This window comes from Peromyscus eremicus, chromosome 7 (genome assembly GCF_949786415.1).
Source record: "Peromyscus eremicus chromosome 7, PerEre_H2_v1, whole genome shotgun sequence".
Classification (NCBI taxonomy): Eukaryota; Metazoa; Chordata; class Mammalia; order Rodentia; family Cricetidae; genus Peromyscus; species Peromyscus eremicus.
Window position 1 is genome coordinate 33,124,461 of NC_081422.1, and position 15,650 is coordinate 33,140,110.

Consider the following 15,650-nt stretch of genomic DNA (forward strand, 5'->3'; position numbering starts at 1 on the left):
TAAAACCCTCTTGGGTCATTACCAGGTGGCTCTTGTGACATCACTAGATATTATTTAGCAACCTCTGGGATAGAGAAGTCATTCTGGGAAAAGTCACCACTGGAAATCCTGAACTACAGCTCATGGCTTTCCAGAATCAAGAAGAATGAGGGCTCTGGATTACCCAGTCCAAAATGAATTACCCTCACCAAGAAAAAGGCAAACCTAGTAACAACAGAAAACAACATTGTTTCTAGGCTATCCACCTTACAGCTCATCTGTGGCATGTGTACTTGCTTCTCTGTGAGAGCAGAGCAGGAAAGTTACTAAAGTGACTTGTGAGTTCCCCATGCACAAAGGTAAGCAATGAATTGGATGCATGATTTTTCCTTCCAAATCACCTCTGAGCAATCCAGCAAGTCATTGATGTGCCTTGTCTCTTCTCTTTTGAGATGACCACTGAGCCTGAACAGGGAGGTGGATTGTCAAGATAGAAGAACAGTGATGCTACAGAGGCAAGAGTAGTCATTGGTGACCTGAATATTATTCTCAAAGAAATGGCCTTCCATTTATTTGTGGTTATTTCTATAAACGAACTCCAAAATTGTAAAAAAACAGAGGCACAGAGAAGTGTGTGCTTCATTTTATCATTTGATTCTGGTTCTTAGTTTCATTTTAATGGGGTAGGTTGGAGAAGGCTGGGATTTCATTTTAATGTTACTGTTCTCACAGATATGATCCTGAGAAGAATGGCCTCAGAAAATGCCTCTTCCGTGAAGGAGTTCATCCTGCTGGGCTTGACACAGCAGCCAGAGCTCCAGCTGCCTCTCTTCTTCCTCTTCTTGGGAATCTATGTGGTCTCCATGGTGGGGAACCTGGGTTTGATTGTTCTGATTGTTTTGAACCCTCACCTGCACACCCCCATGTACTACTTTCTCTTCAACCTTGCCTTCACAGACCTCTGCTATTCCTCTGTCATAACTCCCAAAATGCTGGTGAGTTTTGTGAAGCAGAATATCATCTCCCATGCTGAGTGCATGACTCAGCTCTTTTTCTTTGCCTTCTTTGTGATTGATGAATGCTACATTTTGACAGCCATGGCCTATGACAGATATGCTGCCATTTGTAAACCCCTGCTTTACCAGGTCACCATGTCCTATAAGGTTTGCCACTTGATGATGGTGGGTGTGTATGTGATGGGGTTTGTGGAAGCCATGGCCCATACTGGTAGCATGCTGAGACTTGTCTTCTGTGATGGCAACATCATCAATCAGTATGTATGTGACATACTTCCTCTCCTGAAGCTCTCCTGCACAAGTACTACCATCAATGAGTTGTTGGTTTTCATTGTTGTAGGTGTCAATGTGATAGTGCCCACCCTGACTATCTTCATTTCTTATACCTTGATCATTTCTAACATCCTTCGCATCCATTCTGCAGAGGGTAGGTCAAAAGCCTTCAGTACCTGTGGCTCCCATGTAATAGCTGTTTCTTTTTTCTTTGGTGCAGCAGCATTCATGTATCTTAAACCTTCTAGTGCATCTGTGGATGAAGATAAAGTATCTACCATTTTTTATACCGTTGTGGGCCCAATGCTGAATCCTTTCATCTACAGTATAAGGAATAAGGATGTCCACATTGCACTGAGAAAAACTTTGAAGAAAAGGATGTTTGCCTAAGTAGAATCTGTATTTGTTATGGAAGTTAATCTTAGGACACTTGAGGTTTACAACTACAGAGAGGACCAGCTCATTTGCAGAGCGTTTGCTTACATGCATGGGGCCCTGGATTTGGCCCTCAGTATTGAAAAACTTCACTGGCTATAACAACTAAAATAACATTAAAAAAAAAAAGCTACCTAATGGTGAGGACAGTGTAGCATTAAAATTATTTAACACTATTTAAAATTAAGTTAAATATCAAGGAAATTTCAGAAGTAAATACAGTGAAGGATGATTAACTCATCATCCTTTCAGGGTAGAATGCATAATTTATTCTATAAGTTTCTAAAATCTTATGTATATTTTGTCAGTATTGAAAGGTGAAGAACACATTTTTGCACCCGTCTACTAGTACAGTACACTTTAGGCTTAGAAATCACAAGGATTTTTTTTTTTTCTGACAAGGAATTTATTAGCTCCTGAGTGTTTCTGGGCCAGGACCAGTTTTGGGCTGAAAGCAAGCTCTGAAGAGTCCTGAGTGTGCACCATGGCGCTCTTGGTGGTCATGAGGGCCTGGAGATGAGTCTGTTGTGTGGTTCCACTTGTCCTCCATTCAGAAACGGGGCAGGGCCTTCCAACACCAGTGTGCCCCAGAAGAACCAGTCCAACCAGTCCCTAGCCATCCTATTGCTGGCTGGCTGCAGTTGGTGTGGTTGGCAGTGGGGGTTGGAATTGGCTTCTCTATGTGTCCAACGTCTACATTGTGGGGTCACACATAAACTGTGCACCTAGAAATGAGGGAACCATAGAGATGAGATTCCACATCGTCCTTAGGTGATTCATGTGGAGGTAGCAGAAATCACAAGGATTTAACTACAAAGCACTGGATGACATTATACTCAGAAACAAAAAGGTCATGAGATCTTTTACATATACATTTTTAATATTTTTGCAATTTGTATTTGAGGAATAATATTCATGCCCTCTTGCATGCTAGGCAAGTACTCTTCCATTGATCAATATCTTAACCACAACTGTGAGATCTTTGACTAGGGCACATCTAGAAGTCTTATGTCGCTGTACCACCAGACAAAAATTTCAGTAGTATTAAAGACAATGTGTCATTTATGCAGTTAGTACCCCTCAGGAGATCTTTGTAGGAGAGTTCATTTCAAAATTTCCTTTGTTGCTCTGAAGGTTCAAATAAGGAGGGAAATGCCCTTTCACTCTGATCTTTTCTCTTTAGTCTTAAATCAATTTGGGAAAGAGCAGTTGATGGATGAGTTGGTTGTAATTCCAGTGCTTGAAGACTGAAAATGAAACTCTTTAGATCATTCAGGCTAAAGGGAACCTATATCAGGTTTTTCCCTCCTGGTCTTGACGGTAAGTACGTAAATATATGGACATATTATATCTTCAATGGAAAGAATTTAACTAAGCAAATTTACTAATTATTGTTAAAAGAATTTTCTCTTTTACTCAAGTAAATCATATAATCTTAATTTATTAGCAGTCAGTTTTTTCCCTTTAATAATTTCCACTTTTGGCACATATACGCAATGGAGTACTACTCAGCTGTAAAAAACAATGATATCATGAAATTTGCAGGCAAATGGATGGAACTAGAAAATATCATCCTGTGTGAGGTAACCCAGACTCAGAAGGACAAACATAGTATGTACTCACTCAAAAGTGGATACTAGATGTGAGGGAAGGGATGGCCAGACTGCAACCCACAGCTCCAGAGAGGCTAGCTAACAGGGAAAGACCCTAGGAGGGACACATGGATGACCCAGAGAAGAAGTGGATGAGATCTACATGAGTGGACTGGCTGTGGGTGTGGGGTAGCAGAAGGCGAGGAGTGGGGGATGAGAATATAGGGAAATGGGAGGGTCAAGCTGGAACAGGGACAGAATGGGAGGGCAGGGAGGGAGATACCATGATAGATCATGGGAATAGGAGGAGGCAGGGTGCTTGGGAGCCTCTTAGGAATCTACAAAGATGACCCCATCTTGGACTGCTGGCAGTGGTTCAGAGGGTGCCTGGTCTGGTCTACTCTGGTGTCCAGTCTAGTGAATACCCTAACTGTCATCATAGAGCATTTGTCCAGTGACTGATGGAGGCAGAAGTAGAGATCCACTGCTAGGCACCAGGCTGAGCTCCAGGGATCCAATCGATGAGAGAGAGAGAGGAGGGATTCTGCAGGTGAGGAATGTTGACATCATGATGGGAGGACTTGCAGAGATGACAGGCCACACTAGTGGAAGCCCATGAACTGTAGACTAGTGGCTGTGGAACCCCCATGGGACTGGACTAGGCCCTCTGGATATGGAAGATGGTTGTTTGGCTCGAAATGTTTGGGGGGAACCCAGGTAGGGAGATCGGGATCCGTCCCTGAAGCATGGGCAGGCTTTTGGGAGCCCAGTGCCAGTGGTGTGACTCCTTGCACAGCCTTGGTGCAGTGGGAAGGGGCTTGGACCTGCCTAGGCTCAGTGTGCCGGGCTCTGCTGACCCCCCATGGAAGACCTAGATTTGGGGGATGTGGGGATGGGGATGTGGAGTGGCTTGGGAGAGAGGACTAAAGGGTGGGAGGATGGAGAAGGTGGGATCTGTGGGTGGTATGTAGAGTGAGTGGAAAATTTCTTAATAAAGAAAAATGAAAAAAAAATCCACTTTCATTCTCTCTCAGAATTCTACATACAATGATGCAGTTTATTGAAGTAACAAATGTAAACTGAGCATGTATCTTATTTTAGATATCAAGATATGTGCATTTTAGTCAAACATTAAAAATACAGCCAGATATTATTTGGAGAGAGGGCCTAAATTGGAGCTCTTCATCTGGTCCCTCTCCTAGTAGCTCAGCGAAGAAGAGGGGCAGGAGGATTGTAGGCATCAGAGGGGATAGAAGACCCCAAGAAAACACGGGCAACTGAATCAACTAAACAGGGAACATATGAGCTCAGAGAGCCTGAACAGGACAAGCATGTGTCTTGCAGGGGTCTGCACCAGGTCCTCTGTGCAAATGTTGTGGCTCTTAGGTCAATGTTTTTGTGGGAATCCTAACTGAGAGCAGGTATGTCTTTTACTCTTGTCTTCTTTTCGGACTCCTTTCCTCCTGTGGGTTTGCATTGTACAGCTTCCTTGTGAGGGATTAAAAAAATTAAAATAGAAAATATAGCTGTGCAGATGGTGAAGATGCCTGTGATGCCTCTGATTTCAGAAGGCTACAGACAGTAAGATGGTAAAAAAAAATTTGTTTCTGTGAGTTTGTGTCAGAAAAATAATACACAATGTCTTGTATAAATGTAATTGTACTGATAGCAACTGCCTTCTTTTCTGGGGTTGGCTGGTAGGAAGGGCTCTTTTGGAGGTGGAAGGTGACCTGACTGAAGGCAACATTGCCTGATCAACATCTAAGCACAAGGAGGGACTGAACAGCATTTCAGATGCGGAAACAGTCTTTATGATGGTCTGGAATGATTAGGGAAAGAGATGAATGCTATGGGAAAGGGTGGAGCAGAAAAATGTTCATATAAGTGTGAAGAATAATTAGTAAGTGAAGTTGAATCAGTTCATTGTAAGAAAAAAAGAATGAATGTCAAGAAGCACAATAAAAATTCAGGTGATATCAAACATACAATGGATTTCCTTTTCTTCTTTCCTCTGAATTCTGAAGCTCAGTCCATGTTCATTTATAACGAATCTATAGTGAAATTGATGAAACAACAAATTTCAATAACAAATATTTTCATGTCCACCAGGAGAGGTGATGTTTCTTTGCTGTTACTAGATGTCATTGAGGCAGCAACAGGAGTTAGCTGGATGTCCCTTGATCATGTCTTTCTCTCCCCACTCCTTCAGTTAACTGTGTTAAATGGAAAGATCAGAGGAAATGGTCTGGTTTTGAGTCCAGATTCTATAAGTTTTGAGTCCTTGTCCTTTCAGTCTTAGAACTAATATTAAAACTGCTGTGGTATACATTAAGTAAATGATATGCATTTTAAAAGAACTACATATTGCGTTTAAATATCATTTTAAGGGATATAAATGAGCAGTTTTTTTCACTTAACTATCTGAAGTCAGTATTATTTGATACTCAGTAGCCTCCCACTGCTTATTTTAGTTTTGTTTGTCATTAAGACCGGATTGTATTTTGTAGCCCAGGGTGGCCATGAAGTTAATCCCTTGAGCAATGAGATTGTAGGTGTGTCTACTATTCCTGGCTTAACAACCTCTCAATGTTGATGATGGCCTGCTGGTGGTTCCAGCATCTGCCATTGCTAATATCTTTGCAAGCAACTGATCATTTCTGTTATTAAAATTAAGTTGGTTGAATTTGTGCTAACACACATATGGAGTTAACTCAGGGCTATTTAAGATTCATCTATATCTATGAAAAACCATATTTAATTTTAAAATTGTAAAATCAATTCAAATTATAATGTAAGTGGAAATATACTTCTGTCACATTTATAATAAATATATTAGAATAATAGCATATTTATAAGTAATTATGGAAATATATGTATTTACTACTTGGAAAGATTGTAGTATCTTCCCATGTCAGAAAGCATTAAATACACACGAATATACCTTCATTTTGAAAGGATTTTATTGGTGAAATTGTACCATTCTTATATACTAATTTACTTATTCACTCATTGAAAAGCAATTATGCTGTAAAAGTCAAGATAACCACAAGTCATAGGAGCTAGGTCATTATACCTGAAACTCATGCACATAATGGCATATATGTTAAAAGCCTTATTTTTGAAGACAAGATAAATTGTTGAGTCATCTGAAAAATAGGAGTGTATATATACATATAATAGGATCCTTTAAATAAAAATAAAGTAGGAATCTGAAGCATTAGATTTCGGGTCATTGTGGGTTGACAGCCTCCTTTTCCTTCTTAGTGATATGTAACACTCCAGCAGGCATCAGGTCTCACTAATCTTGATATTGCTGTCTTAGTACAGTTTCACATTGTCTTCATTTTCTTTGTTTACCAGTGGTTTTTATGCAGGTGTGTTCCTGCATGAACTTTTGTTGATGTCTCATTCCCCAGGACAGGGGATTGTAGCAGTACTATTTTTAGTATTTTTGAGGACCCTCTGTACTGATTGTCATAGTGACTGTCGTAGTGGACTTTCCCATTAATAGTGTACATAGTGATACAATTTTATGAAAATATATTTTACATTCAGGGACTGGGCTTCAAACCAAGTTAATTATACATCTTGATATCACTTAAGAGCTAAGACTGATATCTTGTTGTATATTCAGGCTGTTTGTTTAACCTGCAATTAAGAGAACAATGTAACAAGCCACCATATTTGGTTTGAATTTTCTGTCTTCAGCTTTTACAACTTAAGCTAATGTATAGCTTTGATGTTGGCTATTAATTCTTCTATGTCTATGACCAAAATTTATTCTTCTAGGCCCCTGACTCAGAGTAACATGTGTGTAAGTATGTATTGTGATAGTCATTTCCTAAAAGCAGCCAATATGTTGGGAGCAAACTTACAAAATAAGTATCTACCATACAATTTGAAAACAACATGCAGGTGTAGCTTGAGAATGACTCTTTGAGATTATTTTTACTATTTTGAGTGAGTTGGGGAGAGTCAATAAAATGACTTCTACTCTTTAAAATTCTGTTACATGCTTCTGTAAAGAATCCTTTGTCTCTTTCTCATGCCAGACTTTCTATGTTGTTCAAAAACTACAGAGCAGAGCCCTTTGTTAGGAAGAGATATTAGGTCAGTCAGACAGCAGGTAGATAAACACAGTAGACAGACTACAGCTAGACCAGTAGCCATAATCTGTGAACAGACAGAAGACACAGGGAGCAAAGTGGAGAATTCAAATTTGGGCTTGCTCTTGGTCAAATTCCTTCAAGAGGAAGTCTGTGTTTTCATCCTTTATTACATTATTGACACAGATGTATAACAGAACTTTTAAAACAAAATAAGACAAATTTAAATGGCCCAGAACAAAATCTTGACTTTTTATTTTATTGTGTAAAGTGATTGGAAAATAGAAAACAATATGTAGTGCGTAAAAAAGAGAAAGTTCTGGACTACATCGCTCAAACAGCAGAGGTTCTAGATAAGGAACAACCATCCCATGTAGAATTGGCAAAAACCTAGGGAAGGCTATCATGTACGAAAATGAAAAAAAAATCTCTAAGAATTAAGGAGAAAAGTGCCTCAATAAATATATACCTAGGTCAGATCAATGTGCTCCTTAATATAATATAGTGATTATGAGAGATTTCAGCATTTCAGATTTGTATCACAGAAGACAGTCCATCAATATATGAATGGGCCAAAAATTCCCCAAAGGAGAGTCATAAAAACTAAGGAGAAGTTGAGAAGAAATCAGAGAAACACAGGGTATAGAATGAAAACTAGCCAAAAATTAATTTATGGAAATCAAAGCAACCCTAGTAATGATGAATGAACAATTTACAATATTTTAAAATACTTGGCAATAGTAATAAGAATATTGATATAATTGAATTCCTAGTTAAAATAATAGTGGCAGGAGACATCAAGAAAAGGTTATGTATACATACAGTGCTAGTAAGAGACTAGTAAGAGTAAGTGACTGGTAAGAGACCAAGTTAGAATCAGACAGAACACCTCAAACATAAGAAAAAGCCCACACGTTTGTACAAGTGAGAGGCCGCTGCACCTTTCAAGGAGGCAGTTCCTCTTGGTTTTGGAGGCCAGGTGAAGACAGTGAGAAAGGGAGATATTAACGTTAGATTGTTCACCAGCTGCCTGGATGATGTGAAAATAACAGAAGAACAGTGCAAGAGAATCACTGGCCATCATAAAAAAGTTTGAACTTTGAGCATACCAATAGGAACAAAATAGAATGGTCTGGGAGGTGGACATAGTAGCAGTCCAGGCTTTAGAGTGTGGGAAGCAGATGACTTCCTGAGTGAATGCCTGTTGTTGACATGAGTACAGTCATATCATGTACGTGAATGCCTTAAACCCAGGGAAATGGCAAACCTTCCATGAGTCAATCTCAGAGAAATGGCAAAGACTTGCCCTGGTCTGTGTGTGGATATGTACAGAAAGTATCAGCTACAGCTTCCTCCTCTTAGATGTTTACAGTCTGAGAATACCCCTCTACAGAAACCTCCTTCTGAGGTTAGCTAAACCCATTTCCTTGTTCAGTTGTATGGAATAAAACTGCCTCTTCCTTCAGCTATATACAATGAACTGACTATGGTAATTTGAATAAGAATGGCCCTCATAGACTCATACATTTGAATGCATGGTCCCCAATTGGTTAAACTGCTTGGGAAGGACTAGGAGGTGTGGCTTTGATGGAGGAGGTGTGTCACTGGGGTTGGGCTTTGAGGTTTCTAAAATCTATCCTAGGCCCAGTCTCTTTTTGCCTCCTACTTGAGGATAAGGGTACAGTCTCTCAGCTACTGTCACAGCACCATGCCTGCCTGCCCTCTGCTGTGCTCTCCCCCATGATGCTCACAGACTCTAACCCTCTTGGACCCTAAGTCTGATAAACTCTCTTATAAGTTAGTTTGGTCATGGTGTCTCTTCACAGCAATACAGTATAAGTAATACACCTACATCCTTGATTCAGATGTATAGAATAAAGGAGCTGAGTTTCCAGGCTATTTCTGGTGCATCCCCCATTAGAGTGCCTGGTCCCTCCAATCTCAGCTTTTCTGTATGTATATCTGTGTGTTTTTCCTTTCTTTATTACCTAACCATCCTGGTCATGTTTTCAGGACACAACCATGTGGACTTCAGAAGTACTGTTAGATCAGTGACTCACTTGGACAATTTAATCATAGTAAAAATGGACAGAGGTGATCCCTTATCCCCTGCCACAGCCATTATGAAGGTCATGAACCATTGTTTCCTTTGCCCAGTCTGTCCTTCTCTCTTCTTTTTCAATTCCTTTGTTTTCCTTTTTTAAATAACAAAACAAGACAGAAGTGTTTTACTATATAGCCTTGGATTTGCAATCCTTAGCTCAGCTTCTTCAATGCTACGATGCAGACAGTGTACCTGTGAACAGAGTCTAACATTCTTAAAACAAAGGACAGATTAATAAAAGAGAAATATGATAGATAAAATTGTTCAAGATTTTGCATGAAATAGGAGAATAGAAACCAGAAACTTAGAGATCAAAGAAAACAGTCCAATGTTATGGCTAAGACTGGGAGAGACTGAAAAGCTATGTATAAGTGTGACTGGACAAAAAGTAGGAACTAATTACCAACTTGAAATATGAAACCTGGTTAGCCTGTCTATTCTGATCTTCTTGTTCCATTTGTGTCATACTCATTCATCCTGAGTACATGCCAAGACTCCTTCTAGAATGGAGGCCTACTGATTCACTCTAAGATAGAGAAGGTAAGACAATTTCTTAATAGTCAGCTGACTCACACACAGAGGCATAGAACTGGGAAGAACAGTATTTCTGTTTTCTGGTTTATTTAGAGGGGAGTGATTCTATATTCTACAGCTTAACTTAAGTAAGTTCTTTGTTGTAATGGTCTATTGTAGTAGAGGATTTATCCAGAAAGAGTATTAATGTCTGCATTAGAAAAAGGTCAAGTGACCTACAAGGTATGTTCTATTAGAATAACATCAAGTTACTTAGCAGAAAACTTAAAAGCCAGAAGGGCTTTTTGTTTCAAGCACACCATTTTCTAAGTTTCAACAGTGCCCGTGGAATATATTAGAATATCTAGAGAAGTTTTATCAGCCACAACTGATGTGTTGGTGGCAATGATGTGGAGTATAATACTGGCATACACTAATGAGCAGGGCTAAGGGATGACGTTCATTCTGTGTAACACTGGAGAGCAACACAGCATATATTTACTTCCTCTGAATGTCCATGTGATGAGGACAAGAAACCCCAGTTTATCTGTGTAAAGATATGGAACAGGGAAGGGGGATTATACCTTTTTATACATCTAGGACAGTCTTACATGCTACATTATGTGGATCACTGAATTTCATTAAAACAATAATATGATACAGTAGCTCTTCTGTCTTGATTCATATTACTATCATTACCATTATTACAGTGCTCAGGTTAGACATACAGCCCTATGTGTGAAAAGTAAAGTTTCTCACTTGAGCCATATCCTCTTTCATGAGCTATATGTCGCAGATATCCACCCAATTATGAATAGGTAAATAAAAATTAACAAGGCCAGAAAATTACAGCTTTGGTATATAGTTTCGTTCTTAAGAAATAGAAAAATCTGGATTTAAACTCAGACTTTGAGTGCTTACTTCTTTCTTCCCAATCTTTTTGCTCCACAACTTCTTTTTTTATAGAATGGTCATCTATGAACTAATAGTTACTGATCAATTGCAAGGATTTCTAGAAAATTACTGGAAATAACAAGTGAGTATGTCCCTGGATTTTTCTCTTGGTGAGCTGTGCAGGGCATAATGAGTAAAATCCTGAAGGGAACTACCCAATACTCTGCTCAGGGAATGAGGTATTCCTGGTGGGAAATCACAAACTAACTAGAACTTTGAGTCTCAAAAGAGACAGTGTTTATATCCATGCTACATGATATAAATACACGTTCTGTTACTTCTACCCTAAAGGGACTCACTCAACCTGAAAGGTGTCATCAAGGAGAGAATAACTTTCTATACTTCTCTAATGGTTATTATTGGTTGTCAGTTTGACTATAATTGGAATGAACTATAATCCAGAAATGGAGGACACACTTGTGATCTAGATCTTGAGACAAGAATATACATGCCTTTAATCCAGATATTGAGGGTAGAAGACATACCTTTAATCTGGGCCACACCTTCTACTGAAAGCCTATATAAAGATAAAGGAAGAAACAAGGGTATGCTTTTCACCTCCTTGTCCTGGCCTTGTCATCACATCCATTCCTTCTTCAGGATCCCAGCAGACTAGCTGAGACACCCAGCCTTGTCTGACTGAGCAGCTACTAGATTCTTGGACTATCCACTCATAAGTAACCACTGTTGAACTTCAGCCTGTAAGTCATTCCAGTTAGTTCCCTTATATAATATATAAATGTTATACATCATATATATTCATTCCATTAGTTCTGTGACTCTAGAGAATCCTGACTCATAATGTTTTTAATATATTTTCCAAGAATGCTAGGTTATATAGGTCTCACTTGGGTGAAATGATGTATTAGATGCATATATGAGATTGTTAATTTCCTTTGTGCAAATAAAGAAAACTTAAGAGAAATCCTTAAAGTGAAATCATGTTATTTCCCTGGCATAGATATTTTAGGATATTAGAGTCAGTTTTGTATTGATAACTAGTATCTCCTCATTATCAGAAACTTAGATCCTTTAGGACATTTGACGTGAATGGGCCTGTGTGGTCCAAGAGCGGTGACATATTCAGGTGAATAGAAATTAGTGTTTCACCAATCATCTTTATCTTTTTCACATCCCCTAAATCTCAGAGCTATATGAATCATGGGTTCAGGAGACAGTGATGGTTTATTTCTCTTTATATTCCTAATCCTTAATGAAGATTAAAGATATTTGAATAAATGGTCATTTAAAGACTTTAGGAGTTGTGTCAGTGTTTTCTCAGAGTAGATGCTCATCATGGATAGGAAAAGAAGAAATAGGGATATCTGAGGAATGAGAAATAATGTTCTTTGAATATTATGCTCAGTGGATGAAGACAACCATGAATGTGTAACAACTGGCTCTAGCTGTCCTTTTGGAGTCAGTGACAGAGGTCCCTGTTAATGTGACCTTTTACCACTGTTCCTACAGATCTACTGGCAACACAAATGGCTATGGAGAATGACTCTTCAGTGACAGAATTCATTCTCACTGGATTGACAGAGAATCCTGAGCTCCAGCTGCCCCTGTTTGTCATCTTTCTAGTGAACTTTGTAGCCACTGTGGTGGGAAACTTGAGTTTAATGAGTCTCATTTTCCTGAATTCAAACTTGCAGACTCCCATGTACTTTTTTCTCTTTAATCTGTCCTTCATTGATTTATTCTATTCATTTGTCTTTACTCCCAAAACACTAATGAGTTTTGTCTTAGAGAAGAACAGAATTTCTTTCACGGGATGCATGACTCAGCTGTTTTTCTTCTGCTTTTTTGCTAATTCTGAGTGCTATGTCCTGACAGCCATGGCCTATGATCGCTATGTAGCCATCTGTCAACCCCTGTTGTACATGGTCATCATGTCTCCTAGGAGATGTTCCCTGATGATGTTTGGTTCTTACTTGATGGGGTTTGTTGGTGCTTTTGTCCTTACAGGATGTGTGATCAGGCTGAACTTTTGTGATTCTAACATCATCAATCACTACGTGTGTGACATCTTCCCTCTTTTCCAACTCTCCTGCAGCAGCATCTATGCCAATGAGCTTGTGAGTTCAATTTTTGTCAGCACAGTAGTCATTGCATCTAGCATCATTATCTTAATGTCCTATGCTTTGATTCTTTTTAATATCATTCAGATGTCATCAGGTAAAGGTTTGTCCAAAGCCCTGAGCACCTGTAGTTCTCATATAATAACTGTTGCCCTGTTCTATGGATTTGGTGTGCTTACACATATCAAAACATCATCAAATGAATCTGTGGACCATCGGAAAGTTTTTAGTGTATTTTGTACATTTTTGCTGCCCTTGCTGAACCCTTTTATTTACAGTCTCAGGAATAAGGATGTCAAGCTTGCTATAAGGAGAACTCTGATGAGACTCACAGTGAGTTAACCACTGTGTCTGCCATAGTCTATGTCTCTACTTCAGGTGTTTCTCTCTACTTCATTTTCTTATCACCTTCTTTTCAATATTCTCTTTCCTTCCATTCATCTTTCTTTTTCTATTTTGGTAAGATTTCCACTTTATTATTTCTTCTGTTTCCTCCACAAAAATTCTTGATTTGCTTATGTGGGGATAAGAAAATATTTTTGATCTGGGGACTTAGCTGAATATGGATCCAGCTTCATCTTTGTATAAGGTAGAGACCCAAGATGACATATTTTGTATCTTCAGACAACTGTATATACTATGTACTTCTACAACCAAGGAAAGCCATGGAGTTGAGTGCTTTCAAATATTAGTTTGCTTGTGTTGTACTTTTCAGATAGGAATTTGTAGAGCTTTTCCTATTTCAGGTCTTTAAAAACACTTGTGAATTGCAGTAAAAGAGAGAATGGATGACAAAAACTGTAGCCAGTGTAAAGTTGTCAAACTTTCTAGCATTATTTATTGTCTGTCAAGATTTTTCTTCTGCACCTCATCATCACAAAATGACATTATTTATTTTCTTGGAGTAATGCTCCATTTTTTGTACTTATTAAAGATTGAATTATGCCAATTTTTTATTTAGACTTCTTAAATATCACTAACAACAATAGTGATTATGTTGTGGAAGGATGTTTTGTCATAAATACAATGGAATTTGTCACTGCATTTGAACTATTGATAAATATTGATTACTTTTAGAAATATCACAATAGCAACATATGTCTAAAGTCATTATTCCCTTTGTCATATACAAAGAATGATATTTTCCAAAAGTTTACTTAGTTTAAAAAAAGAAATCATGGTGACATTATAACTTAGTGATATAGTACTTACATATGTTCCTATTTGATTCTTACCACACATGTACATACACATACACATGTACATATGTATACATCTCAAACATATGTTCATATATATGTGTTTGTGGCTCAAATATTGAACAACTGGAATTTTTATTTAAATGTGAAAATCTAATTTTTTCTTTTGCCCATTTCTAGGAACCTCTCACCCCAACTCACACCAAAGCAAACAAAAACCTAATCTACTGGAATAATGTATGTGTAATGGGTAACATTCTTAAATATAATATTAATATAATTCTTCTTTTCTCATCTCTGGATTTGACTTGTTTTAGGTTATATGGTTAGTATTACAAATTCTAGTTTTTAACCCATTGTCCATAAGGAAGGGAAGAATTAGAATTGTGAAGTGGCAGAGAGAGCTAGAGAGTTGTTCAGAATGAGTCTGATAGAGGGGGAGAACCTGATGACCACATGGACAGCCTGGTTCCTGTGCCTCTGCAGGCAGGAGTGTGTTATGATGACCCAACAGTTCCCAGATCTGTTACAAGGAATTCTTTGGGACATGAAAGCTGACACTGGCCAAGACTCACATCATAAAGACAGTGGCTGGGGAGACATGAAGCTCTGGGCTGGGTGGGAAGCAATATTGACTCTTTACAGTTTTTATGAATCTATGTTTTTGTGGATCATTCCCTCAGATCACACAACCTCAGCAATTGGCAACCTCAGTCAGCAGATGAATTGCTATTACCACTGTTTCCCCACATGATGCTTAGACACAACATTTTAAGACTTTTGTATGGCTTTGACTTTGGGTTGGAGTTCAATTGTACAGATGTATTAAGATGTGTAATCAGCTACCAACAGTTGCTCAAAGTAGTTTGCTGAAAAGCAGGAGGGAGGATAAACACTCCAAAGAGATCATTATACCTTATGTTGAACTATTAAATAGAAAAGAAAGACAAAAAACATGACTTAGTTAGTCTCCTTAGTTATTGTTCTTATAGTCGATTACGGATATCAGAGAAGTTCAAAGCTGGACAACAAATTGAGAAGTTTCCCTGTTTGAGGATGAACCATATTTTTACCCAATTTCAGTCCTGAGCTTGAAAGCTGCAGCATTGCCTTCTTACTGGTTTCTGCTCTTGAGAGTTATCTTTAGAAATGATGGGTTGCACTGTAGTAATCAGATTGTTGAATACCCTAGCTGTTATCATAGAGCCTCCATCTGGTCACTGATGGAAGCAAATGTAGAGATCCACACAGCCAAACACCAGGCTGAGTTCCAGGAGTCCAGTCAAAGAGAGTGAAGAGGGATTCTATGAGCAAAGGCCATCAAGATCATGCTGGGGAAACCTACAGAGATGACCAAACTAAACTAATGGGAACCCATGATCTGTGGTCCAGTGGCTG

The 15,650-nt window shown here is 38.6% G+C and overlaps 2 protein-coding genes across 2 annotated transcripts; both read left to right on the top strand.

Annotated features, from left to right (window-relative positions):
- The first annotated feature begins 713 nt into the window (after positions 1–713).
- LOC131914188 (olfactory receptor 8B8-like) lies at positions 714–1,658 on the top strand. Its single transcript, XM_059266779.1, has one exon. It carries the CDS (start codon positions 714–716, stop codon positions 1,656–1,658), a length of 945 nt encoding a protein of 314 aa, XP_059122762.1.
- A 10,792-nt stretch (positions 1,659–12,450) lies between these two features.
- LOC131914189 (olfactory receptor 143-like) lies at positions 12,451–13,395 on the top strand. Its single transcript, XM_059266780.1, has one exon. The coding sequence runs from the start codon at positions 12,460–12,462 to the stop codon at positions 13,393–13,395; it is 936 nt and encodes a 311-aa protein (XP_059122763.1). The 5' UTR covers positions 12,451–12,459.
- Positions 13,396–15,650: the final 2,255 nt, after the last annotated feature.